This window comes from Homarus americanus, unplaced genomic scaffold (assembly GCF_018991925.1).
Source record: "Homarus americanus isolate GMGI-L3 unplaced genomic scaffold, GMGI_Hamer_2.0 scaffold45562, whole genome shotgun sequence".
NCBI lineage: Eukaryota > Metazoa > Arthropoda > Malacostraca > Decapoda > Nephropidae > Homarus > Homarus americanus.
Window position 1 is genome coordinate 434,283 of NW_024744839.1, and position 20,620 is coordinate 454,902.

The 20,620-nt window shown below is 40.4% G+C and overlaps 1 protein-coding gene across 2 annotated transcripts in view; it reads right to left on the reverse strand.

Moving 5' to 3' along the window:
- The window catches only part of LOC121878079 (transcription intermediary factor 1-alpha-like), a 103,819-nt gene extending 84,017 nt beyond the window's left edge, over positions 1 to 19,802 (reverse strand). For both annotated transcript variants that reach the window (XM_042384067.1, XM_042384065.1), the window contains exon 1: positions 18,902 to 19,802. In XM_042384067.1, coding sequence (XP_042240001.1) covers positions 18,902 to 19,700 — 799 coding nt within the window. In that variant the 5' untranslated portion in view covers positions 19,701 to 19,802. The remainder of the gene's footprint in view (positions 1 to 18,901) is intronic.
- Between the last annotated feature and the right edge of the window lie 818 nt (positions 19,803 to 20,620).

Consider the following 20,620-nt stretch of genomic DNA (forward strand, 5'->3'; position numbering starts at 1 on the left):
GCATTTTATGGAAAAAAAATATATTGCACGTAGATGCTAAATACAAAAATGAATAGAGGGACTTAAATGAGGTGGATTAAGGATAGGTACTTTAAAAAGGTGTGTGTTATTTCCGTAGACTTTATTTACAATAAACCGACCTTTTGGATTATCCGTCGGCCCCTTCCCCCCATATATGGGCGGTTAATCAAGGTTTTTACTGTATTTCAATGTGCTTCTGATATTTTAAAATGCTGTTTTTGCATAATGTAGTATTATTGATATGTAATTTGTCTTAGTATGTCTTACTGTCAATAAAAATAAGTATACAGTATATTAAATGCATCCTCAGAAAGCGTGAATTTGTTAACCAGAGTTTAACAATTAATACATGTATAATACTGTACTAATGATAAACTTCCTACGTGCTTATGTTTGAAATAATGAATGTGTGTATCTTTATATAATTTAGCTAAATATCTTTCTCGTCATAAACGGTCATCCCAGCGATTATGAATAAACTCATTTAGAAATACATCATTACTCAGGACAAAATCGGACACGTTTCCAACAGCCAATCAGCTGTAACTCTTGAGGAGGAGGCGGGGCATCTTTTCTCAGCTGGGAAAAAACGCGCTATAGCAAAGCTTTTCTGCAGCCTTTTTATTAGATTGAAGTTATTGTCCCTTTTCATTCGGTCTTTTAAGATTATTAAATGAAGCTTTTGCTTGCCCTATTCTTGTTTTGATTTCTTCCATACATTTACCATTACAGCTAATGTTAGGTACTTCCCAAATACAGTACAGGTGTTGACCGTTATACGATGGGCCTATATATGATCGATCAGTTTTATGATGTTAAAAATTAACAGCATTTACCGCTATGCGATGGCCAAGATCAGTTTTACGATGGTCGCGGCCTCTAGTGTTTGCTTACAAGACCCAAAGCCTCATACACACCAAGATACATTGTCTAGAAACAGTCATGCAACAGTGTCTAAAGCAAGACAGTCCAGAAACAGTCGCAAGACAGTTAAGAAACACTTGGGAGACACGGCAACATTGTTTCTGGACTGTCTAGAGACTGTTGCGAAACAGTCCAGAAACAATCGGTAAACTTTGTTGCTGGACTGTCTCACGATTGTTTCGCAACAGTTGCGAGACAGTCCAGAAACAATGTAGAACGTCCAGACCAAGCTGGCGGGAAAAGCAGTCGACGTCGTCATGTTGGTGGATGCAGAAGTGGCCGCTGCAGCGGGTGCCTAAATTGTGTCTTTAAGGAATGATTTTTTTTTCCATTTGAATAAAGTTTACATTATGCTCACTTGCAAGTTTCTGTATGGCGTCTTTCTGTTTTCCTCGGTTTTTAGTCTGGGCATGTGACATCCCACAAAGAAGGAATAGCATGTAGCACCTCAATTACAGAAAGTGTTGTTTCAGGTGTCTACATGATGCTGAAAATAAAAGTTATCAACTACCTGTAGTACTGTTTACAAAGCAAACAATAATGCATGTAGTTCTTAAGTGTCAGCAACCCACCTCACAGATCACAAGCTGAACGTCAACTGATCCTCCGTGTTGCCAAATGCATCCAGATTGAGCAATTTTATATCGTGTTTCCCATATGGGATAGGAAACAAGAAACATCCGAAATCGTGTTTCTGGACTGTTGCGCGACAGTCGCGCAACAAATTTGGATTTTTCTGAGACAGCCGCGAAACAGTCCAGAGACATTGTTGCACAACAATGTACCTCAGTGTGTAGTCTGTGTACGAGGCTTAATAAATATATATATATTTTTTTTTAGATACGCCCTGTATTTTATTAATTTCCTTATATAAACTATTATGTACAGTATTATGAATTTATCTGTGATAATGACATGCACTGTACATAAAGACAGCCCACCTACGCAGCCCGGAAAGTGAGGAAACGAGTGGACGCATCAGAGCATGATGCTTTCTCTCAGAGCACCCAGAAAATTTGTTCTTATGCTCAAAACGGAGAGATTTTCTCACAAAAGGCCCTTATTTTCATCCTCGGAAACTCGTTCTCATGCCCGGAATGGGGAGTTTTCCCGGCTCTTCGAGAGTTCTGGGTATTGGGAATTCCAGGTATATGCACAGCATTAAAAAATTCTGTAATAGTGTAGCCTAAAGGGCCCTCAGCTTCACAGAAGTGAATAGCAAATCAATAACATTGACATAAGAAAAAACAGTGGAATTCCTCACCCTCTGGGATGTAGCCAATCCTTATGCCATAGCATGGAACAATTCCTCCCTCCCCCCCCCTGGTCTATAACCAATCTTTACCATGCTTGACCAGTAACTATTCCTTTCCTCCTGACCTGTAACCATTCCTTACCCCTCTGGGCTGTAACCATTCCTTACTCCTCTGGACTGTAACTATTCCTTGCACCTCTGGTCTGTAACCATTCCTTACTCCTCTGGCCTGTAACCATTCCTTAATCCTCTGGCCTGTAACCATCCCTTACTCCTCTGGCCTGTAACCATTCCCTAATCCTCTGGCCTGTAACCATTCCTTACTCCTCTGGCCTGTTACTCCCTCTGGCCTTCTATTCCCTTAATCCTCTGGCCTGTAACCATTTCCTTACTCCTCTGGCCTTTCCTTACTCCTCTGGCCTGTTCCTTAACCCTCTGGCCTGTAACCATTCCTCCTCTGGCCTGTAACCATTCCTTACTCCTCTGGCCTGTAACCATTCCTTCCTCTGACCTGTAACCATTCCTTACTCTTATGGCCTGTAACCATTCCTTACTCCTCTGGCCTGTAACCATTCCTTACTCCTCTGGCCTGTAACCATTCCTTACTCCTCTGGCCTGTAACCATTCCTTTCCTCTGACCTGTAACCACTCCTTAATCCACTGGCCTGTAACCATTCCTTACTCCTCTGGCCTGTAACCATTCCTTACTCCTCTGGCCTGTAACCATTCTTCCCTCTGTTAACCATTCCCTTACTCCTCTGGCCTGTACCAGCTGCTTACTCCCTCTGGCCTGTAACTATTCCTTGCACCTCTGTAACCATTCCTAACCATTCCTCCTGGCCTGTAACCATTCTCCTCTTCCTGGCCTGTAACCATTCCTTACCTTCCTGTAACCATGGCCATTCCTTACTCCTCTGTGTAACCATTCCTTACTCCTCTGGCCTGTAACCATTCCTTACTCCTCCCTCTTAATCCTCTGGCCTGTAACCATTCCTTATTCTGTAACCTATTCCTGTAACTATTCCTTTCCTCCTGACGTGTAACTATTCCTTTGCCTCTGGCCTGTAACCATTCCTTAATCCTGTGGCCTTACTCCTGGCCTGTAACCATTCCCTCCTCTGGCCTGTAACCATTCACCTCCTCTGGCCTGTAACCATTCCTTAATCCTCTGGCCTGTAACCATTCCTTACTCCTCTGGCCTGTAACTATTCCTCACTCCTCCTGGCCTGTAACCATTCCTTAATCCTCTGGCCCTGTAACCATTCACTTACTCCTCTGGCCTGTTACCATTCCTTAATCCTCTGGCCTGTAACCATTCCTTAATCTTCTGGCCTGTAACCATTCCTTATTCCTCTGGCCTGTAACTATTCCTTTCCTCCTGACCTGTAACTATTCCTTGCCTCTGGCCTGTAACCATTCCTTAATCCTCTGGCCTTAACCATTCCTTACTCCTCTGGCTGTAACATTCCTTAATCCTCTGGCCTGTAACCATTCACTTACTCCTCTGTGTCCATTCCTTACTCTCTCTGGCCTGTAACCATTCCTTACTCCTCTGGCCTGTAACTTCTTCCTCACTCCTCTGGCCTGTAACAAATCCTTATCCTCTGGACTGGCAATCCTTACCCCCTGGCCTGTAATCATTCCTTACTCCTCTGGCCTGTAATTATTCCTTCCTCCTCTGGCCATTTCCTTACTCCAATCCTTATTCCTCTGGCCTGTAACAAATGCCATTCCTCCCCTGTAACCATTCCTTACCCCTGACCTGTAATCATTCCTTACCCCTGACCTGTAATCATTCCTTACTTCTCTGGCCTGTAATCAAAACTTGTTCCTCTGGACTGTAACCAATCCTTATCCCCTGGCCTGTAACCAATCATTACCCCCAGACCTGTAACCAATCCTTATCCCCTGACCTGTAACCAATCCTTATCCCCTGGCCTGTAACCAATCCTTAATCTCTGGCCTGTAACCAATCCTTACCCCTGGGCCTGTAATCACTCCTTATCCCATGGCCTGTAACCAATCCTTACCCCTGGGCCTGTAACCATTCCTCACTCCTCTGGCCTGTAACAATTCCTTACTCCTCTGGCCTGTAACCATTTCTTATTCCCTGGCCTGTAACCATTTCTTATCCCCTGGCCTGTAACCATTCCTTACTCCTCTGGCCTGTAACCCTTCTCTACTCCTCTGGCATACAGTATAACAATTCTTACTTCTCTGGCATGTAAAATTTTTTTACTACTCTGGCCTGTAAACCAATCTTTACCCTCTGACCTGTAACCAATCCTTACCCCCAGACCTGTAACCAATCCTTATCCCCTGACCTGTAACCAATCCTTAACCTCTGGCCTGTAACCAATCCTTAACCTCTGGCCTGTAACCAATCCTTAACCTCTGGCCTGTAGCCAATCCTTAACCTCTGGCCTGTAACCAAACCTTACTCCCTGACCTGTAACTTTGATCTAACATCCGTTAGGAGGGCTTCAAGGGGAAAAAATGGGTGAAATTCTTGTGGCGGCAGCACCAATAAACCCTTTTTACATGTATTTTAATGTCACACAAATAATGTTTTCGCTAATAACGGTGCTTTTCAGGCACCTATTAAACGTTATTGGCGAGAGCCTACTGTAAGCACCTGTGAGTCCCCAGCAATTACGCTGAACACCTGTGATTGAATTATCATAAACACCTGTGAAACACTTGGAGCCATTTTGAACACCTGTGAATCATTTGGCAATATCACAAACACTTATGACACTGGGATAAGTAAGACTAATTAAGAGTCACCTGGGGATATTACAAGTGCCAGTGGCCTGTCTGGCATTATTTTAAATACTTTTGAAACATGTGGAGTCAATCCGACACCTTTTTTTTACCCGGATTAGCCCAACCTGGCACAGGTCACTGACCCATATCGGGGCCTGGGGGGCGAAAATGTAGTAATAATAATATCACTAAAAACACACGACACCTGGCATAATTACAGTATAATCACACATGATACCATAATGTGCACCTGTTGGATACCTTCAGTCATACTGTGCACCCGTGAATTAAAAGTTATCACCAGGAGTACTTGTATGACCTTAGGTGTTATTTATAAACTTCCCTGGCACATATGAGTCTCTGTTAACACCTGTGGGACTCCTGGTGTCATTAAGAGCACTTGTGAGATATCTGAGGTCATTCGCAACAGTGGTAATGTAGCTACACTAGTCAATATGAGCATTATACTGATCTAATTTGAGTCATTAAGAGAGTTTGAGTGCTATAAAATGCAACAAATGAATTAGTATCCAAAATTATACTAAATGTAGACATGTGCAGCTAACCATTCAGAATACCAGTGACATACTTGACATTATTATCAGAAAGTTTTTAATATAACCTGCACCCATACTGTGAAAAGTGGTTGAAATAAATAAGATGAATATGGAAGGTTCTGATGTCTTCAGGAACAGGACAGGTTATTAACACATTGCTACCAGTGTAATGACTTATCCCCCTACCTGTGACCCTGACCTGATGACTATCAAAATCTGACCATGACCTGATGACTATCAAAATCTATGGACTGTTTCCTCTACTTCTACAGGTTCTATGTATTAAGTTTCATTGAAATGCCCAGTGTGAAACTTCAGTTATTATTTAAACAAAGTTATGTCTATGAACTAACAGATAGCAAACACCTAGTGTATTTGGTCAGTGGGATGGTAACAGGAGATAACTAAGGAAAACAATACTGGTTGATGCCCAAGTCAAAGGCTGTCCCTTTTTATTACATGGACGTCAGAGCATTACCCCTATCAACAATCTCCTCCTCCAACACAGAAGAAAATGTTTGGCATGTTTGTCAGACATAAAAACTCTACCAACAGTCCTATAGCACTAATTTCTCTATACTGTACACCATTAAACTACTGGCAACACTCCAGGTATACAGTATATTTGAATAAGATACAGTACAGCAGTTGCCTGTAGCTGTGGTATTGCCATATATATATTTACATGTTTAGCTTTGTTTTAACCTAGCACTGTTCAGATAACAATAAGTTACAAGTGGGGAGAGAAGACTAGACTACATGACTGGTGCTGGAAATCCATTATGGCTAATAACAGTTAGGGAAGTCTGTGTGTGGTAGCTGCTGCTACACCACGACTCAATTGGCTCTCAGTCCCAAGTGGTACACAGTCACCTTGCACAAGCAATTAAAGTATTTCCTAATGGTGTTGGCCTGTGGATGTGTCTTCACATCCAAACCTTGAATCATTACCTTCTTCCAATCCACCAGATAAAGAAAACGAAACACTTCAACTTGCAAGGGCCAGCAGTTTGAACCACAGTACAGTAAGTAGTCTTGTCTGACTTATCTACAAATGCAAACCTGTCATGAACACTACACAGGGCCAGTTGGGACCAGGAAAATCTACTGTATCCTGGTTACCCAGACTCTACACGGGAATGGGGGTCAGGTCAAGGAGACCCAAACCAAAAAGGGGAAGGAGTGGGAGACTGGACATTTATCCCCCACCTTATGCATCAGTAGACAGTTCTGTTGGATGAATGAAACCCAACTTAGTTTCAAGGCCCAGTCCTTTTACTGAAAGATCCCTGCATCCTGTGTTTTTTTTATTTTTTTTATTGTGGCCTCCAGCCTCCCCCAATAGCCACACCTTCGCCGCCATTTTATTACAGTAATATTAAATATCCTAATACATAAGTAGCTATCCTATCTGTGTTGAATTAGTTGAGCCGCAGATCTATGCGGCATTCAGTGACTGTAGCCTCATAGTCAATATCTGCAGCTGTTGTCGGCATTGGGGCAGAAGCTCTCGTTCCCCTGAGGCAGAGCAAAGCCGACTGAAGGAGAGAGAAAGACAGTCGACATCTCATCCAGGCAGTAACATAACTTCTGGGCTGCTGCTTCTGTTCGGAGATCACCTCCGCAAGTCTGGCGTAGAAACATCTTGCACTTGTTCCCATCCCACCAGAGGTTGTGAACACTAGAGGAGTGAAGCTGCCTTGATCAACATTTTGAATTCTCTACCCATATACCCTTATCTTGTCGTTCTCGTTCCTCCTGTGTGCAGCATCGAGAGCTAGGTTACGGTGACATGAGGCCATGGGATCAAAAATCTTGATGTCGAAGAAAGCTCGCTGTCCTCGCGTCCAGAATCCTCGAGCACTGTCGTCAACACAGGCTTCGTTAGATGTGTTTGAAGTCCTATGTTGGAAGAACTCACCGACCAAAGGAAGGAGGGTCGGTTCTACCATGACATCCCGGCAGATTTCCTTCAACATATTTGCTGTGAGGTCTCTTACTTCGTCATTCCTCATGCATATGAAGCCCCCTTTCTTGCACAGTGCACACCATGGCGTGATTGACGTCATAGAAAGAGCCACACACGCATTGGGAGGGCAAACCTTCTACCGGCCAACCGTACCTTAGAGCAATATCATGTTACTACTTTTTAATGGTATACTGCACCAGAGTTAGAATTTCAGCTACTGAAAAAAGAAAATGGCATCTCCATACAGCAAAAAGGTACTTCTTAGCAATTTATCCTGTTCCAACACACATTCTCTTGAAAATGGAAGCACTTTTCAGAATAAAAACTGCCGACGGTATATACCAGCAGTTCCCAACCTCATGTCGCGGGGTGTCCTCAGTAGGGTCGCAAGGTCCCCTCAGACAATTTTAAAAATATAGTACTGTACAGGTAGTTCTCCTATAACGCGATAATTGTGTTCATGTAAAATATCGTGTTATAGAAAATCGGGTAATAGAAATAACAGGGCTTATGGAGAAAATAGGGTTAGGTGCAGATTACTCGAAATCGAAAAAATTTAGTAGTTAGCCTAATACAAAGGATAGCACAGTCTAAATAAATGTTACATTCATATCTAATAATGAAATCATACAGTAAATGTAACACTTTAGTTGATGGGGGAGAAGGGTGATTTTGAGGTTGATAAAATCGAGCTTCTCTTCAAGTGTTATATCCTTTCATTCACGATCATCACCGGGAATTCTATCACCAGAACGCTTCTCGTTGATATTCTTTACTATATTCACAGTTAATACAGTGGGGTATGCTATAACGAACGAAACTCCTACAACGAACATTATTTAATTTTTTTTTTGTTTTTTTCTAATTTATTGTTTTTTTATTACAAATATTAATGATATTCTTTATTTCATGGGTTTAGATGCATATTTATGCACTTTTTTACAATTTTTACAATTCTATATTATATTTTTCAGTGTTAAGTGGTTGTATTTGGGGGCCTAGAACGGATTAATCCTATAACGAACGAATGCTATAACAAACAAGGTTCTAGAACCAATTAGATTCGTCATAGCATACCCCACTGTACCACAAAATTGGAGAAATAGTAAGCAAAAATCGCGTTATAGCAAACAAGCGTTCGCGTTATACAAATATCGTTCCTAATTCATATATCGCGTTAGAGCAAATTCGCGTTATCAAAACACGCGTTATAGCAGAACTCACTGTACATATCATTCAAGCTATATAATATATTATATGCCTGAGGGTCATGACACTGTATTGTTGGGAAATTTAGGGTCACAGCCAAAAAAGGTTGGGAACCACTGGTATATACAGTACAGTGATCCCTCGGTTAACGAGCGCCTAGGTTAACGAGTTACCTCCCATAAGATTCTTAACTTCGGTTAACGAGCAATCCCCCGGTTAACGAGTTTCTTACGAGCCGACCTCAACATGTTTTCGCTTGCACTTGGAGGTCAACCAGCTGTAGTATCAGTCCGCCAATACAGTAATCAGTTCTAGGGCTTAAATTCCTTACTATTTTAGTAAATATCAAGAAGTTTATCCTATTCAATAATTTTAAAAGTTTAATATTAAATTTTTCAGTCATTTTAACAATTATTGAACATAATTGAAGGTAAAGTCACTAGTTTTATGCGCGCCATCCAGCCTCTTAACACACCAAACAAGCGTTAGTCTCTCTCTGTTTTCAGTGGAGGTAACATCTTGCTTGAGACTCTCTTCTACTAAAAGCTTTTTTTCTGTGTTTCCAAGCAAATTATTGGTCATTTTGAAATTTATTTTAAATATTGACAATATATAGCGCAGTGCAGTGTTATTTTAAAGAATATATTCTTTATTTACAGCTAGTGTAAACTTACAATATCACGTGTTGACATTGTTTGAATCCAGCATGGGGCCTAAGAGATCAAGAAAAGCGATTTCAATCCAAACCAAGCAGGAAATTATAAAAAAAACATGAACAAGGCATTAGAACAAATGCGCTATGCAAAGAATATGGCATGTCGACATCAACTGTGTCGACAATTCTTGCACAGAAAGACAAATTTAAAGAAGTGAAAGTGAGAGACAAATCTACAAGAGTGTTTAAAAGTAGATCCCTAATTGCAGAAACTGAGAGGTTACTTCTCATCTGGATTAGGGAAAAACAGATGAAAGGTGATTCAGTTTCTACTGAATTCATTTGTGAAAGAGCCAGGGAGATTTACGAACATTTAAAGACAGATCAACCTGGTTCTTCAGGCACAGAATTTGAAGATTTTCGGGCCAGCAAAGGCTGGTTCGAAAAATTTAAGAAAAGAAGTGACATTTTCAGTGTTGTTAGGCATGGTGAAGCTGCTAGTGCTGATAAGGAAGGGGCAGCAAAGTTTTTAGTGAATTTAAAGAACTGATGGAAGAAGAAAATTATCTTCCACAGCAAGTGTTCAATGTGGACAAAACTGGGCTGTTCTGGAAAAAGATGCCCAAAAGAACATTCATCACCAGAGATGAAGCCTCTTTACCTGGGCATAAACCCATGAAAGACCATCTCACTCTATTGCTTGGTGCCAATGCTTCAGGGGATTTCCGACTGAAGCCTATGCTTGTCTACCACTCTGAAAACCCCAGGGTGTTCAAGCAACAGAAAGTGTTAAGAACAAAGCTTGGAGTTTGTTGGAAGTCCAACAGTAAGGCATGGGTGACAAGACAGCTCTTTAATGAATGGGCTGTTGATGTGTTTTGCCCTTCTGTGAAGAGCTACCTAACCACCAATAAACTCCCTTTAAAGGCTCTTCTCATGGATAATGCTCCTGGTCATGACCCTGAACTTGCCAGAACTTTGGAGTATCAATTTGACTTTGTGAAAGTGTTGTTTTTGCCTCCCAACACTACATCAATCATACAGCCAATGGACCAGAATGTGATCAGCAACTTCAAGAAGTTGTACATGAAGAAAATGTTTAAGAGGTATCATAAGGCAACTTCCAATGATCCTGAACTAACACTGAAACAGTTCTGGAAGACACAATTCAACATCCTGGAGGCTGTAAAATTGATTGTGTCATCATGGCAAGAAGTCTCCACTAGATCTCTCAATTCTTCATGGAAAGCACTGTGGCCATCAGTAGTCCATGATTTTGAGGGATTTCAGGATGACACAGAGTTGGACCAGGAGATTGTGTCCATTGGTCAGTCATTGGGCCTTGAAGTGAAAGAGGATGATGTCGAAGAGCTTGTGATGTTTCATGAGGAGGAACTTACTCCTGATGACTTGAAGCAACTGGATGAGATGTTACAGGTAGAGGCTGACAGTGGTGAGGAGGAAATTGAAAGTGATGACCATATGTCAGCTAAACAGTTGAAAGATGTGATTTACCACTGGGAGAAGTTCAGGGAACTGGCTTCAAAGCACCCAGATGTGAAAAAAATGAACTAACTTTGTGTCATGTTGAGGACTCAATGGTCTCCTTCTTTAAACATAAGTTAATGGTGAGGAGGAGAGATGCCCCACAGACCACAATTGACACTTTCTTCAATAAAAGGCAGAGGGAACAAGATGCTATCCCTCAGCCTTCCACTTCAAGAAGGAGAGAGGATGATGCTAGCCCTCAGCCTTCCACTTCAAGAAGAGAGGATGTTCATGGTGGAGAATCTGTCAGTCCAGAGGTTCCTGACATTTTCATGGAAGGTGACTCACCTTCCAAGAAGCAGTAAAATGCTTCTCCTCCACCTCCACTGCTTTCTCTTCTCTCTTCTCCTCCTGCACCTCCCACTTCAAATTCACATCAGCATCATCATCCAGGAGCCTTCTACATACACACCTCAAGGTAAGTGTCAATTTCTAAAATTTTTGTTGAATTTAGGCAATTTTCGGTGAGCTGAAACCAATTACCCAAAAACTCATTGAAACAATGGTTTCGGTTAACGAGATTTTCGGTTAACGAGCAACCTGCTGCAACGGATTGTGCTCATTAACCGAGGGACCACTGTACACTGTCTTTAAACATAACATACAGAAAACTCCAAAATTCTGTTGTAAGCTGCAAATTCTTTGAAATCAAGTGCTCAAAGACTGCAGAGATCATGCACCAGACACAATTACTTTGGCTGTCCCAATTGTGGAGTAACCTAACAAGCACCACAGTTGCACTGGTCTGTCATCAATATATATTTCTATGATACCCATGTACACACTTTATATATCTCCTTACTCTTTATTTTTAAGTAAAGATTATTCATGTTTTAAGCAAACTACTGTACTTGCTTTTAAATTAATTTGAGCAATATAAAGGATTATTTGAACTCAACAGTCCCCTCCTGGGTTGCAAGATCTGGGATTGAGGTGTTGGACCCATATTTCATGACATAATTTGACTTAGTAACATCACAAGCAAGAAGGGTAATAATTTAAAATGAGGATAGGACATAATGACCTAATTATATAGACTGAATAATTCAATGATATCAACTGACAAACAGATGCCTTTAATGGTTCACCTAAGTTTTTATCAGAGCAGAGAAGAGTACTAAATATGATTTCAAAGGGAAAGGCTAAGTGCAGACCCATCAAATTACGAAGCACAAATTTAGTGAGTCTTACAAACATCTTAAAACAGAAATTCCTGTAACTCTACAAGGAAATTGCCTCTTAACTGCCAACTTGGGCCCAGTAGGTCCGGAAAACAAAGTCAAGAGAAAGACTGTACAGTGTTAATCACACTGATGTCAGGGAATACCTTGACACAGCAATTACTGCCAGTTTCATCAACTCATAAGTTTATATTAGTTGAACCAGTATATCAACCTGTGAAACATGAATTAAATATTCTCCAGTCAAATATTAATACAGTGGACAATATGACACATGAAATCTTTAAACCATGTATGAAAAATAATAGCCAAGTGTGAAGCAAAGTGAACAGAGGGGCAACTTGTTCACTGTGATGAGTAACTGGAAATGAATGAACATTGAAGCTTGAAAGTTTAGGATGGACAACCTAGAAGAAAGTTAAGTTAAGGAGTAGCTCAGGTGATGTCTTATGCTTGTCCACTGTCTGACATATACTTCGTGCGAGGGATAAGCCTTTGCTTGTAAATACTGTACCCCCCTTTTAGGGATGCATACCTACTGCATTAGTACAGTACGGTAGTTGTAACAAAGGAGGCTTACTTATTATTTAACAATAGATTAGTCCCAGCCACTTACACCAAGATCTTATGGGTCCTTGACCAACAACTTTAAGTTTATATACTCAAACCACCTAGCTGTAGGGGGATTGGCCATAAAATTTAATTTTATTATTTGACACTGTATTACTGAACTATGAATGATCTTAACAGGAATGAACCACTTAGTGTTGCTAGAAGTGATAATATGTGGTACTGGTACCCAATTTTTTTTTATTAGAAATTCTCACCTTATGTGGTGCAGTAATACAGGTACTGTACAGTATGTACCGGTACTGGTTGAAACATATGACCAAATTACCGATTTACAATCATTCATGCTTTATTTCAGTCAATAATGTTAGTCAATCATTTCTTTGGCAACCTATAGTTACCAGATAGTAATACATTACAGCATATGTATAGTAATATGGTCAATGAGGCTTTTGAGGCTGTATATAAAATAAGTGTCATCTGGCTTATGGGGATGGGGTCGGTGGCCCCAATGTCTTACTGATCCATACATCAGTACTTTCTTTTATCTATTGAAGTGAGACAGAATGAAAAGGAATTGATTTCAGAAAAATTTTACTTGGAAAACAGTACCAAAAGTGAGCTCAGTGAAGAAGAAACAAGACAAAAAGAGAACATCACAAAAAAATGGTATTCCCACTGCCGACTTGCACCAGTAAAAAATTATGTAAGTATATCATATCATGTAACTTTCAATACTCTACATCATGGTAAGTGAAAATCCAATGCATTTTATCTTCACAATTTTGTTAATCCCCATGTCACCGTAATATAATATAGGCTACAATACCGCACAATTAAATGACATGCCAGCGTTGGCTAAATAGTTTATTCTGCAGAAATTGACTCGTGATGGTCAAAAACCTCTGTAAAACATACAAATTATACCTGTTAAGACTGGCAATCCAATACATGTACAATACATGGGTTTCTTGGGTGTGGCCTTGGTCTGCCACCACGGGAACAACTTCCGGATTAAAGCCGCTCATGTGTAGTACTAGTTGCGCTGTAGCCACACCATACGCCTTCTTTGTATTGTACAGTGATCCCTCGGTTAACGAACGCCTCAGTTAACGAATTACCTTCCATAAGAATCTTCAATTCGGTAAACGAACAAAAATTCAGTTCACGAAATTTTTATGAAATCATGTCAATATGTTTTCGCTTGCTAACCAGCTGGAATATTAGTCCGCCAATACAGTAATCGATTCTAGGGCTTAAATTCGTTCCCATTTGAGTAAATATCAAGAAGGTTGTACTATTCAATAATTTTCCAAATTTTATATTAAAATTTTTAGTCATTTTAACACTTATTTAACATAATTGCAGTACAGTACAGGAAACTAGTTTTTGGTGCGCCAATCAGCCACTTGACTCACCCAGCAAGGCGTCAGTTTGTACCTCTGGTCAGTGGAGGTAACATCTTGCTTGTGGCTCTCTTGAACATAAACTATTTTTTACGTTTCTACAGTACAATTATTGGTCAGTCTGAAATTTATTTTACATATTGACAATATATAGTGCAGTGCAGTGCAGTGTTGATTTAAAGAAAATAATCTTGAATTACACCTAGTGAACTTAACATTTTATGGGTGAAATGACTTCTAATCCCCATCATCATCATCAACCAGGAGACTTCTACATACACACCTCAAAGTAAGTGTACTTTACTGCATTTATTTTTACTTTGTATGTAATTTTCGGTGAGCTGGAACCAATTACCCAAAATCCCATTGAAACAACGGTTTCGGTTAACAAAATTTTCGGTTAACGAACGACCTTCTGGAACGAATTGTGTTCATTAACCGAGGGACCACTGTACAGTATAACATTTTACACATCCATAAGTACTCGAGCACACCCCAATACCCGTCAGTGTACCCTGATAACCGATGCATATAGGTACCAGGAAAAGTCATTGGTTAGTGAATCATCGGTTATCAAAGCAATTAATAATGGTTGCCCCTCGAAATCGAGGATGGCCAGCCCTAAGGCCACCTAGGCATGAATTTGTTTAAGGTGTTGAAGCTGTCGCCAACACAACAACCACACCCTGAGTTAACGAGCTGCATGACCCAGTGTCGAATAGTCCGAGAAGACCGGACAACTCGCCAACTGCACTGGCTAACCATTACCCCGGAATACGATACGCAAATCGATTAATAGCCAGGTTCCCAATTACTACTGGGTAGACAGAGACAAATGGCATAAAGAAACTTGCCCATAGTTTCACCCTGTCTGGGAATCAAACCCGGGTCCACTAGCTTGTGAGGCAAGCATGCTGACCATTACACCACAGGTCACCAAATTGAAGCAATTAATCCCATAAGAACATAACAAATTCAGGGGGTTAGGGACCTGCCACCCCCCAAAAACTCCAATCTACCCTTGATATATCTTTGTTGTATACAGTCTCCTCCATTTAAGACGGGGGTTCCGTTCCGATGACCATGTCGTAATAATAATAATAATAAAGAACCATATATAAATACAAAAATTAAAGAAAAGATCAAAAGCGAGAAACAATATATGTATGTTGTGTTGTCAATAGTAAGAGAAACAATTGAGACCCTGCAATTGTGTGTAAATGAGGCAGAAAGTCAGATCAGCAACCTGGGACTTGGTCACAATTTTCGCAATGCCATATAGCAGCAGGGTCTACCATTAGACAATACATTATTCCAGTATTACAGTACTGTAATACCTACGTTAGCCAGAACCCCTCTTAAGGGGAGCGTCCAGCTTAGATCGGTGAAAAATGAAGAAAAAATCATAAAATATGAAAAAATTCCCGAGCAAAGGTGTTGCCTATGGCTGTATGTGGACAGAGTTTTATGGCATTATTGGGTACAGTTATGTATGGTTTTCCTCACCCCTCTGCCCCCAACCTTCCCACATCCCCTTAGGTATACATATGAATGATCGTGGTAAAACATTTGTCCCCAAAAATAGGGAATTGATAGCACAAAAAAAGACTTTAGAAATTGATTTCAGGCAACCCTCTTCCTCTCTGACAAGTATCGATGTGCAAACACACCCTGTGACAATCAGTGAGACTTGTGTCAACACTCAGATTCACAGTTCTCTGCCAGTTTTTTACCTAATTCAATGAAACAAACATTCAGCAGAGGAAGAACCTTTCTCCAATATAACTACAGACTCCAATTTTTTCTATCTCGTAAGATTTATTTTTGGTTGAATATTTAATCTCGATGTTTTGAAAAAAAATTCGACCAAACTTGAAATTTTTTTATCCTTAAAACCAAAGACAAAAACAAACACATCGCTGTGTAATATTCAATGACAATAGTACTAGATCTCTTAGCACTATCAATTTCAAGGCAAAATAGAAAGAAGCAATGGAGGGGTATTATACAATACAGTGCCTTGAAAATTTAGAAAAATATGAGAAAAGGTGTAAAGGGTAGAAAAACTTGAAAGGGTAGAAGGGGGTTATGGGGATAGAATTGATGTACAGTATATATGATCCTTGATTGATGACAAGAATATCATAACAATCGACCAAAATTAAAAGCACCTCCACCAAACACCAGATTCTCCCCTTAACTGGAACTCTCCGATAGCCTGAAGTGAAAATTGCTCGGAATTTTTCGGAAAATTCTGGGGTTGGGAACAATTTTCCTAGTATTGTACCAGGAAAATTCCAGGGATGGGGGATGTTTTTCAGGGCTTGAGAGTTGAAGTTATGCGCAATTTCCCAAATTCCCGAGAAAATTTTCCGGGTATCCGGAAAATTATAGGGATGGGGGACTTTCGTCCGGGTTTGAGAGAGTTGTCTCGTTACCCGGAAATCTCTCATTCCCGAAGTGCTCAGCACTAATCGTTCTAGCTAACTGAGATATCACTACAAGGTATCTATTTTATTCATCATTCGTTACTACTTTTCTGCTCTTTCAAGTAAAACTTTTTACAGTACTCAAAGTGCAGTTATGTTCCCCCATTAATTCCACAAAAAAGAGGGTCCAGGTCACTCAAATTACCGAAAAATCCAAATTAACCGAGTTCAGAATAGAGTATTTTGACATTATTCAACAATTTCTTAATTTTTTATTATTCGTTCGTTTTCTGTTCAGTTCTTGCACCTTGCCTTGGCTGCCACATAAAATAATCTTTTTATAATTATTGTGCAGGCAAATACTTTTTAAAATGTATGTACGGTACATTACAGTAATAAATAAATGTAATACTGCGAGGCGAGCTTTTGTGATGTATGCAACTCGCCCTTAGACTTGAGTTACTTGACTTACTGCATCATGTGTTTTTAACCCCCCAAGCACAAGTCTTGTAGTGTGATCAATTACTGGAGAAGTAATACAGTAGAAGTCCAAAATCCGGACTGCTTGGGGATTGGATCAGTCCGGATTTTCAGATTTTCCGGATTCTCAGGCAGTACTTTTAAAATTCAAATTTAAGGAGGAATAAAGAAGAGATGAACAGGTACATTTTGATAGTTTATTCATTAGCAAATATAGCATGCTTCATTTATCAAAACGAGCAGTTTTAATGAAAAAGCTGTGAATTCTAGAATTTTATTCTTTGCCTTTTTTATATCATAAATTGTAGACTTTCCAATGTCATATGTTTCCATTAGAACAGTATTGCTCACACCACGTTCTAATTTCTTAATTATTTCAAGTTTGTCACTCAATTTCAACATGTTCTTCTTTCTCTTCACACAACGAAGTTTATCTACTTTAGGAGCCATTATTATGGGCTTGTACAGTACTTTGTAAATGGAAAGAGTAGGACTCAAAATTACATATGTTGTCACAGTTTGATTGCTCGTTTTAAAGTGGTGACCACGTGGTCGCTTGTTGTCGCTGTGCAGCTGTGGCGCTCACGTATGCGCATATACACACAAAAGCCCGCTAAAAAAAAAAAAAAAAAGTTTGAATTTTCGAAAAGTCTGGATTCTCAGGTGGTCCGGATTTCTGGCATCCGGATTTTTGGACTTTTACTGATATGATTGTTAATAGTGTAAATAGTAATAACATAGTAAAATAAATGTCCTGTAACTCATACTGCCTACAAGTTAGTGTTGTTTACGTCACTACTACCGCATCACACACACACACCACTTCACGAACATTCTCGGCTCTTCCTTTTAGTTTCGGTCATCCCTATGTTTTTTCAACGGTTTTTGACATGTTTTGAATGATTTTGATCTTACCTAACCTATCCTAGCGAACCTAACCTAGCCACAAAACTCAGAAATTACATCTAACCTAACCAAAATTCTTAAGATTCCCCAGATGACCAAAACTAAAATACCAGATTTTTTTTTTCCCACGCCCTTAACTCATGAGACATAAAGGCAAGCATGAACTTAGCATGCTTCCCTGTTGGGCGCTGTAAACGCTTCTGCGCTTCACCTTACACAAGGATGTAGGTGAGTGCCCAATAAATTAAAAATAAATAAAAAATTCTGAGTACTATTTGCACTGCCTGCTAGATGACATATCCACTATGTTCCATCCAAGATGCTCCAAATACTTACGAGCTACTGCTACATTTTAGGATTTATTGGCGATACTTAATACCAATCTAACCTAAGTTAAATAGATTTGATTATTCTATGTCCAATAAATCATATACTCTAGCAGTAGCTGATAAATCGTAGCGTGCAGCCGTGCATATGTTCGGGACAGAAAAAGTTGTCGAAATACAGCATGTATGCGAAAAACTTATGCCATTCCAATTTTTTTTCGAGGTAAGAATGCATTTACCTTCAATAGAATAATTTTTTCAAGCTGCTGGTTAAGGTGCAGCAAAGTATAACCAACAATTACCCTTTCGTTAAGACTTGGTGATTTGTTTATTCTCCAGTGTGGATCCGCTCCATACAGTATACAAAACAGACATTCTTATGACAATCTCATTGAGCAAAAATTACAACTAAACAGATTATGGTATTAAGTATCCATATGAGCCTCATCATCTTGTAAACAAATAATCCTTCCGGGAGTGCTGAACTAACCACACGAAGCCTACCCCACCTAACTCAACACTATGTTTAGATCATTTCCAGAAATGATTAGGCATTTGGTTAGGGCAGCTCTTCATCTACTCTACATCCAGAATTTCATGGGTCTTAATAGTCAACTAGATTCACTGCCCTTACCAACAGCCAAAAATTACATCTAATAAAAATTTAATTCAAAATCTTCATATCGTGTTTATACTCACTGGCAACTACGTCTTCATCTTTGTTCATATCTGGTTCAGCTGCTTCATGAGTTAGACACTTGTTACACGCTGAGTGGAGGCACGGCAACAGTTTTGGCTCCTGGTCCATTGCACTTGAGTCACAAAACACACAATGCACATTATCCCAACTAAACTGGTCTTCTGCCTCAGGTGCCCCTGTACCTGACACACTGCCCTCACCTCCCCCACTACTGGCACTCGAGTCCCCCCCTCCCTCCATAGCTTCCTCAGTTTCTGGTTCTTGTGTCGCCGTTTCATCATTCATATCATTCGGCGTTGGGTCCTTTTCTGACACAGACCAGGTTCTAGTCGTTTCAATTTGTTCACTTTCTGAAACTTGTTCTGTATCATTTTGTACACTTAAATGTTCTAGATCGGAGGCAATAGGCGTCTCGCCCACTAAATGGGAGTTTGGAGGCTCTGTACAGGAGGTAAAGTCAGTTCTGTCCTGGTGAGGGACGGTCCCCTCTCCCCCAGCCTGATTGTCCAGTTGGGGCAGGTCCCCGTCCCCCTCCACCGTGTCACCATCGGGCACAGAGCTCCCCGACGCCTCCGGAGGTTCCTCCGTGACAGAAGGTGGCGTAGCAGGAGTGACCCTCTCGTCGTCGACCAGTTTCAGGGGCTGGTCGTCGTCCGCGTCCATTCCCCTGTCCCTCTCTGTGGCTGCCGACTCCTCGTCCACAGCCTCGCCACCAACCATTTGTAAAGTTTCTATCTGCACTCCCACTAGATTTTCCAGGGCCGTTAAAGGCCGTAAATCTAGGCTGGACTCTGCCATAGTTTTGAGCTGGCATCAGGCTTCAACCTCACTTAAATCGGGTATATTCATGACCAAAAAAATAGCACTTCCTATACGAGTACCGCCGACATGTTTGTTGTGTACGACTGCACCGAGGTATTGTGGGTACCAGGCCTGCCATCTCTCCATTATATTTACACACTATATCTTAAATTTTCCCTCTGGCAAAGTGACTAAATTAATTCTAATAGCAATTTAGTTATTAAAATTTACGTAACTTTTTATTTCTAAAAGAAACATAGATTAAACACGGGTAAAGGTTATTTACGGTTGGTAAAGTGTAAGCGGGATTTTTAACTGCCATACCAAAGGCTTCCCTGCTGTGAGCACATCCTCGGTCTCTCTGATATAATGAAAACTATTAATTAAATACAATACATAATGGTTGGTACTATAATAATATGGTTGTTTTTATAGCAATAGCTATTCTGTATTACCAGGAAACCTTAAAGGAAGCCGTGTTGATAGAACATGCATACATTTCCTATTAATATAATGGTAAATACAGTATACTCATACTTTATCCTTTCGTCATTGATCGGCTCGATAGTCACTTGGGCGTTCGGTCACGTCTCTCTTACACACTGTTGGCAATTACTGTGCATGTACAGAATGTATCTGTACCTGCGCCAGTGTTGGTCAAGGCTAGTCTTGAATGGGCTCACACTCGGTGCCATTCAAAGCCCTCTGGCAGTCCTGTAACCTTAAATGCTTTCGGTTCTGAATTTTATGAGTGACCGTGTATTGTGTGTGTCTGAAGAAGACTGAGGTCTGGATAGGCATGCCAGATTTCTCCGTCCCATTGTTGGGCAAGTCTTGTCTTGAAAGAGCTCGCACTCGGTAGATTGTTCCAAGAGTTCACAACCCTCACTCCGAAAAAGTTTGCCCTCCCAGTTTTC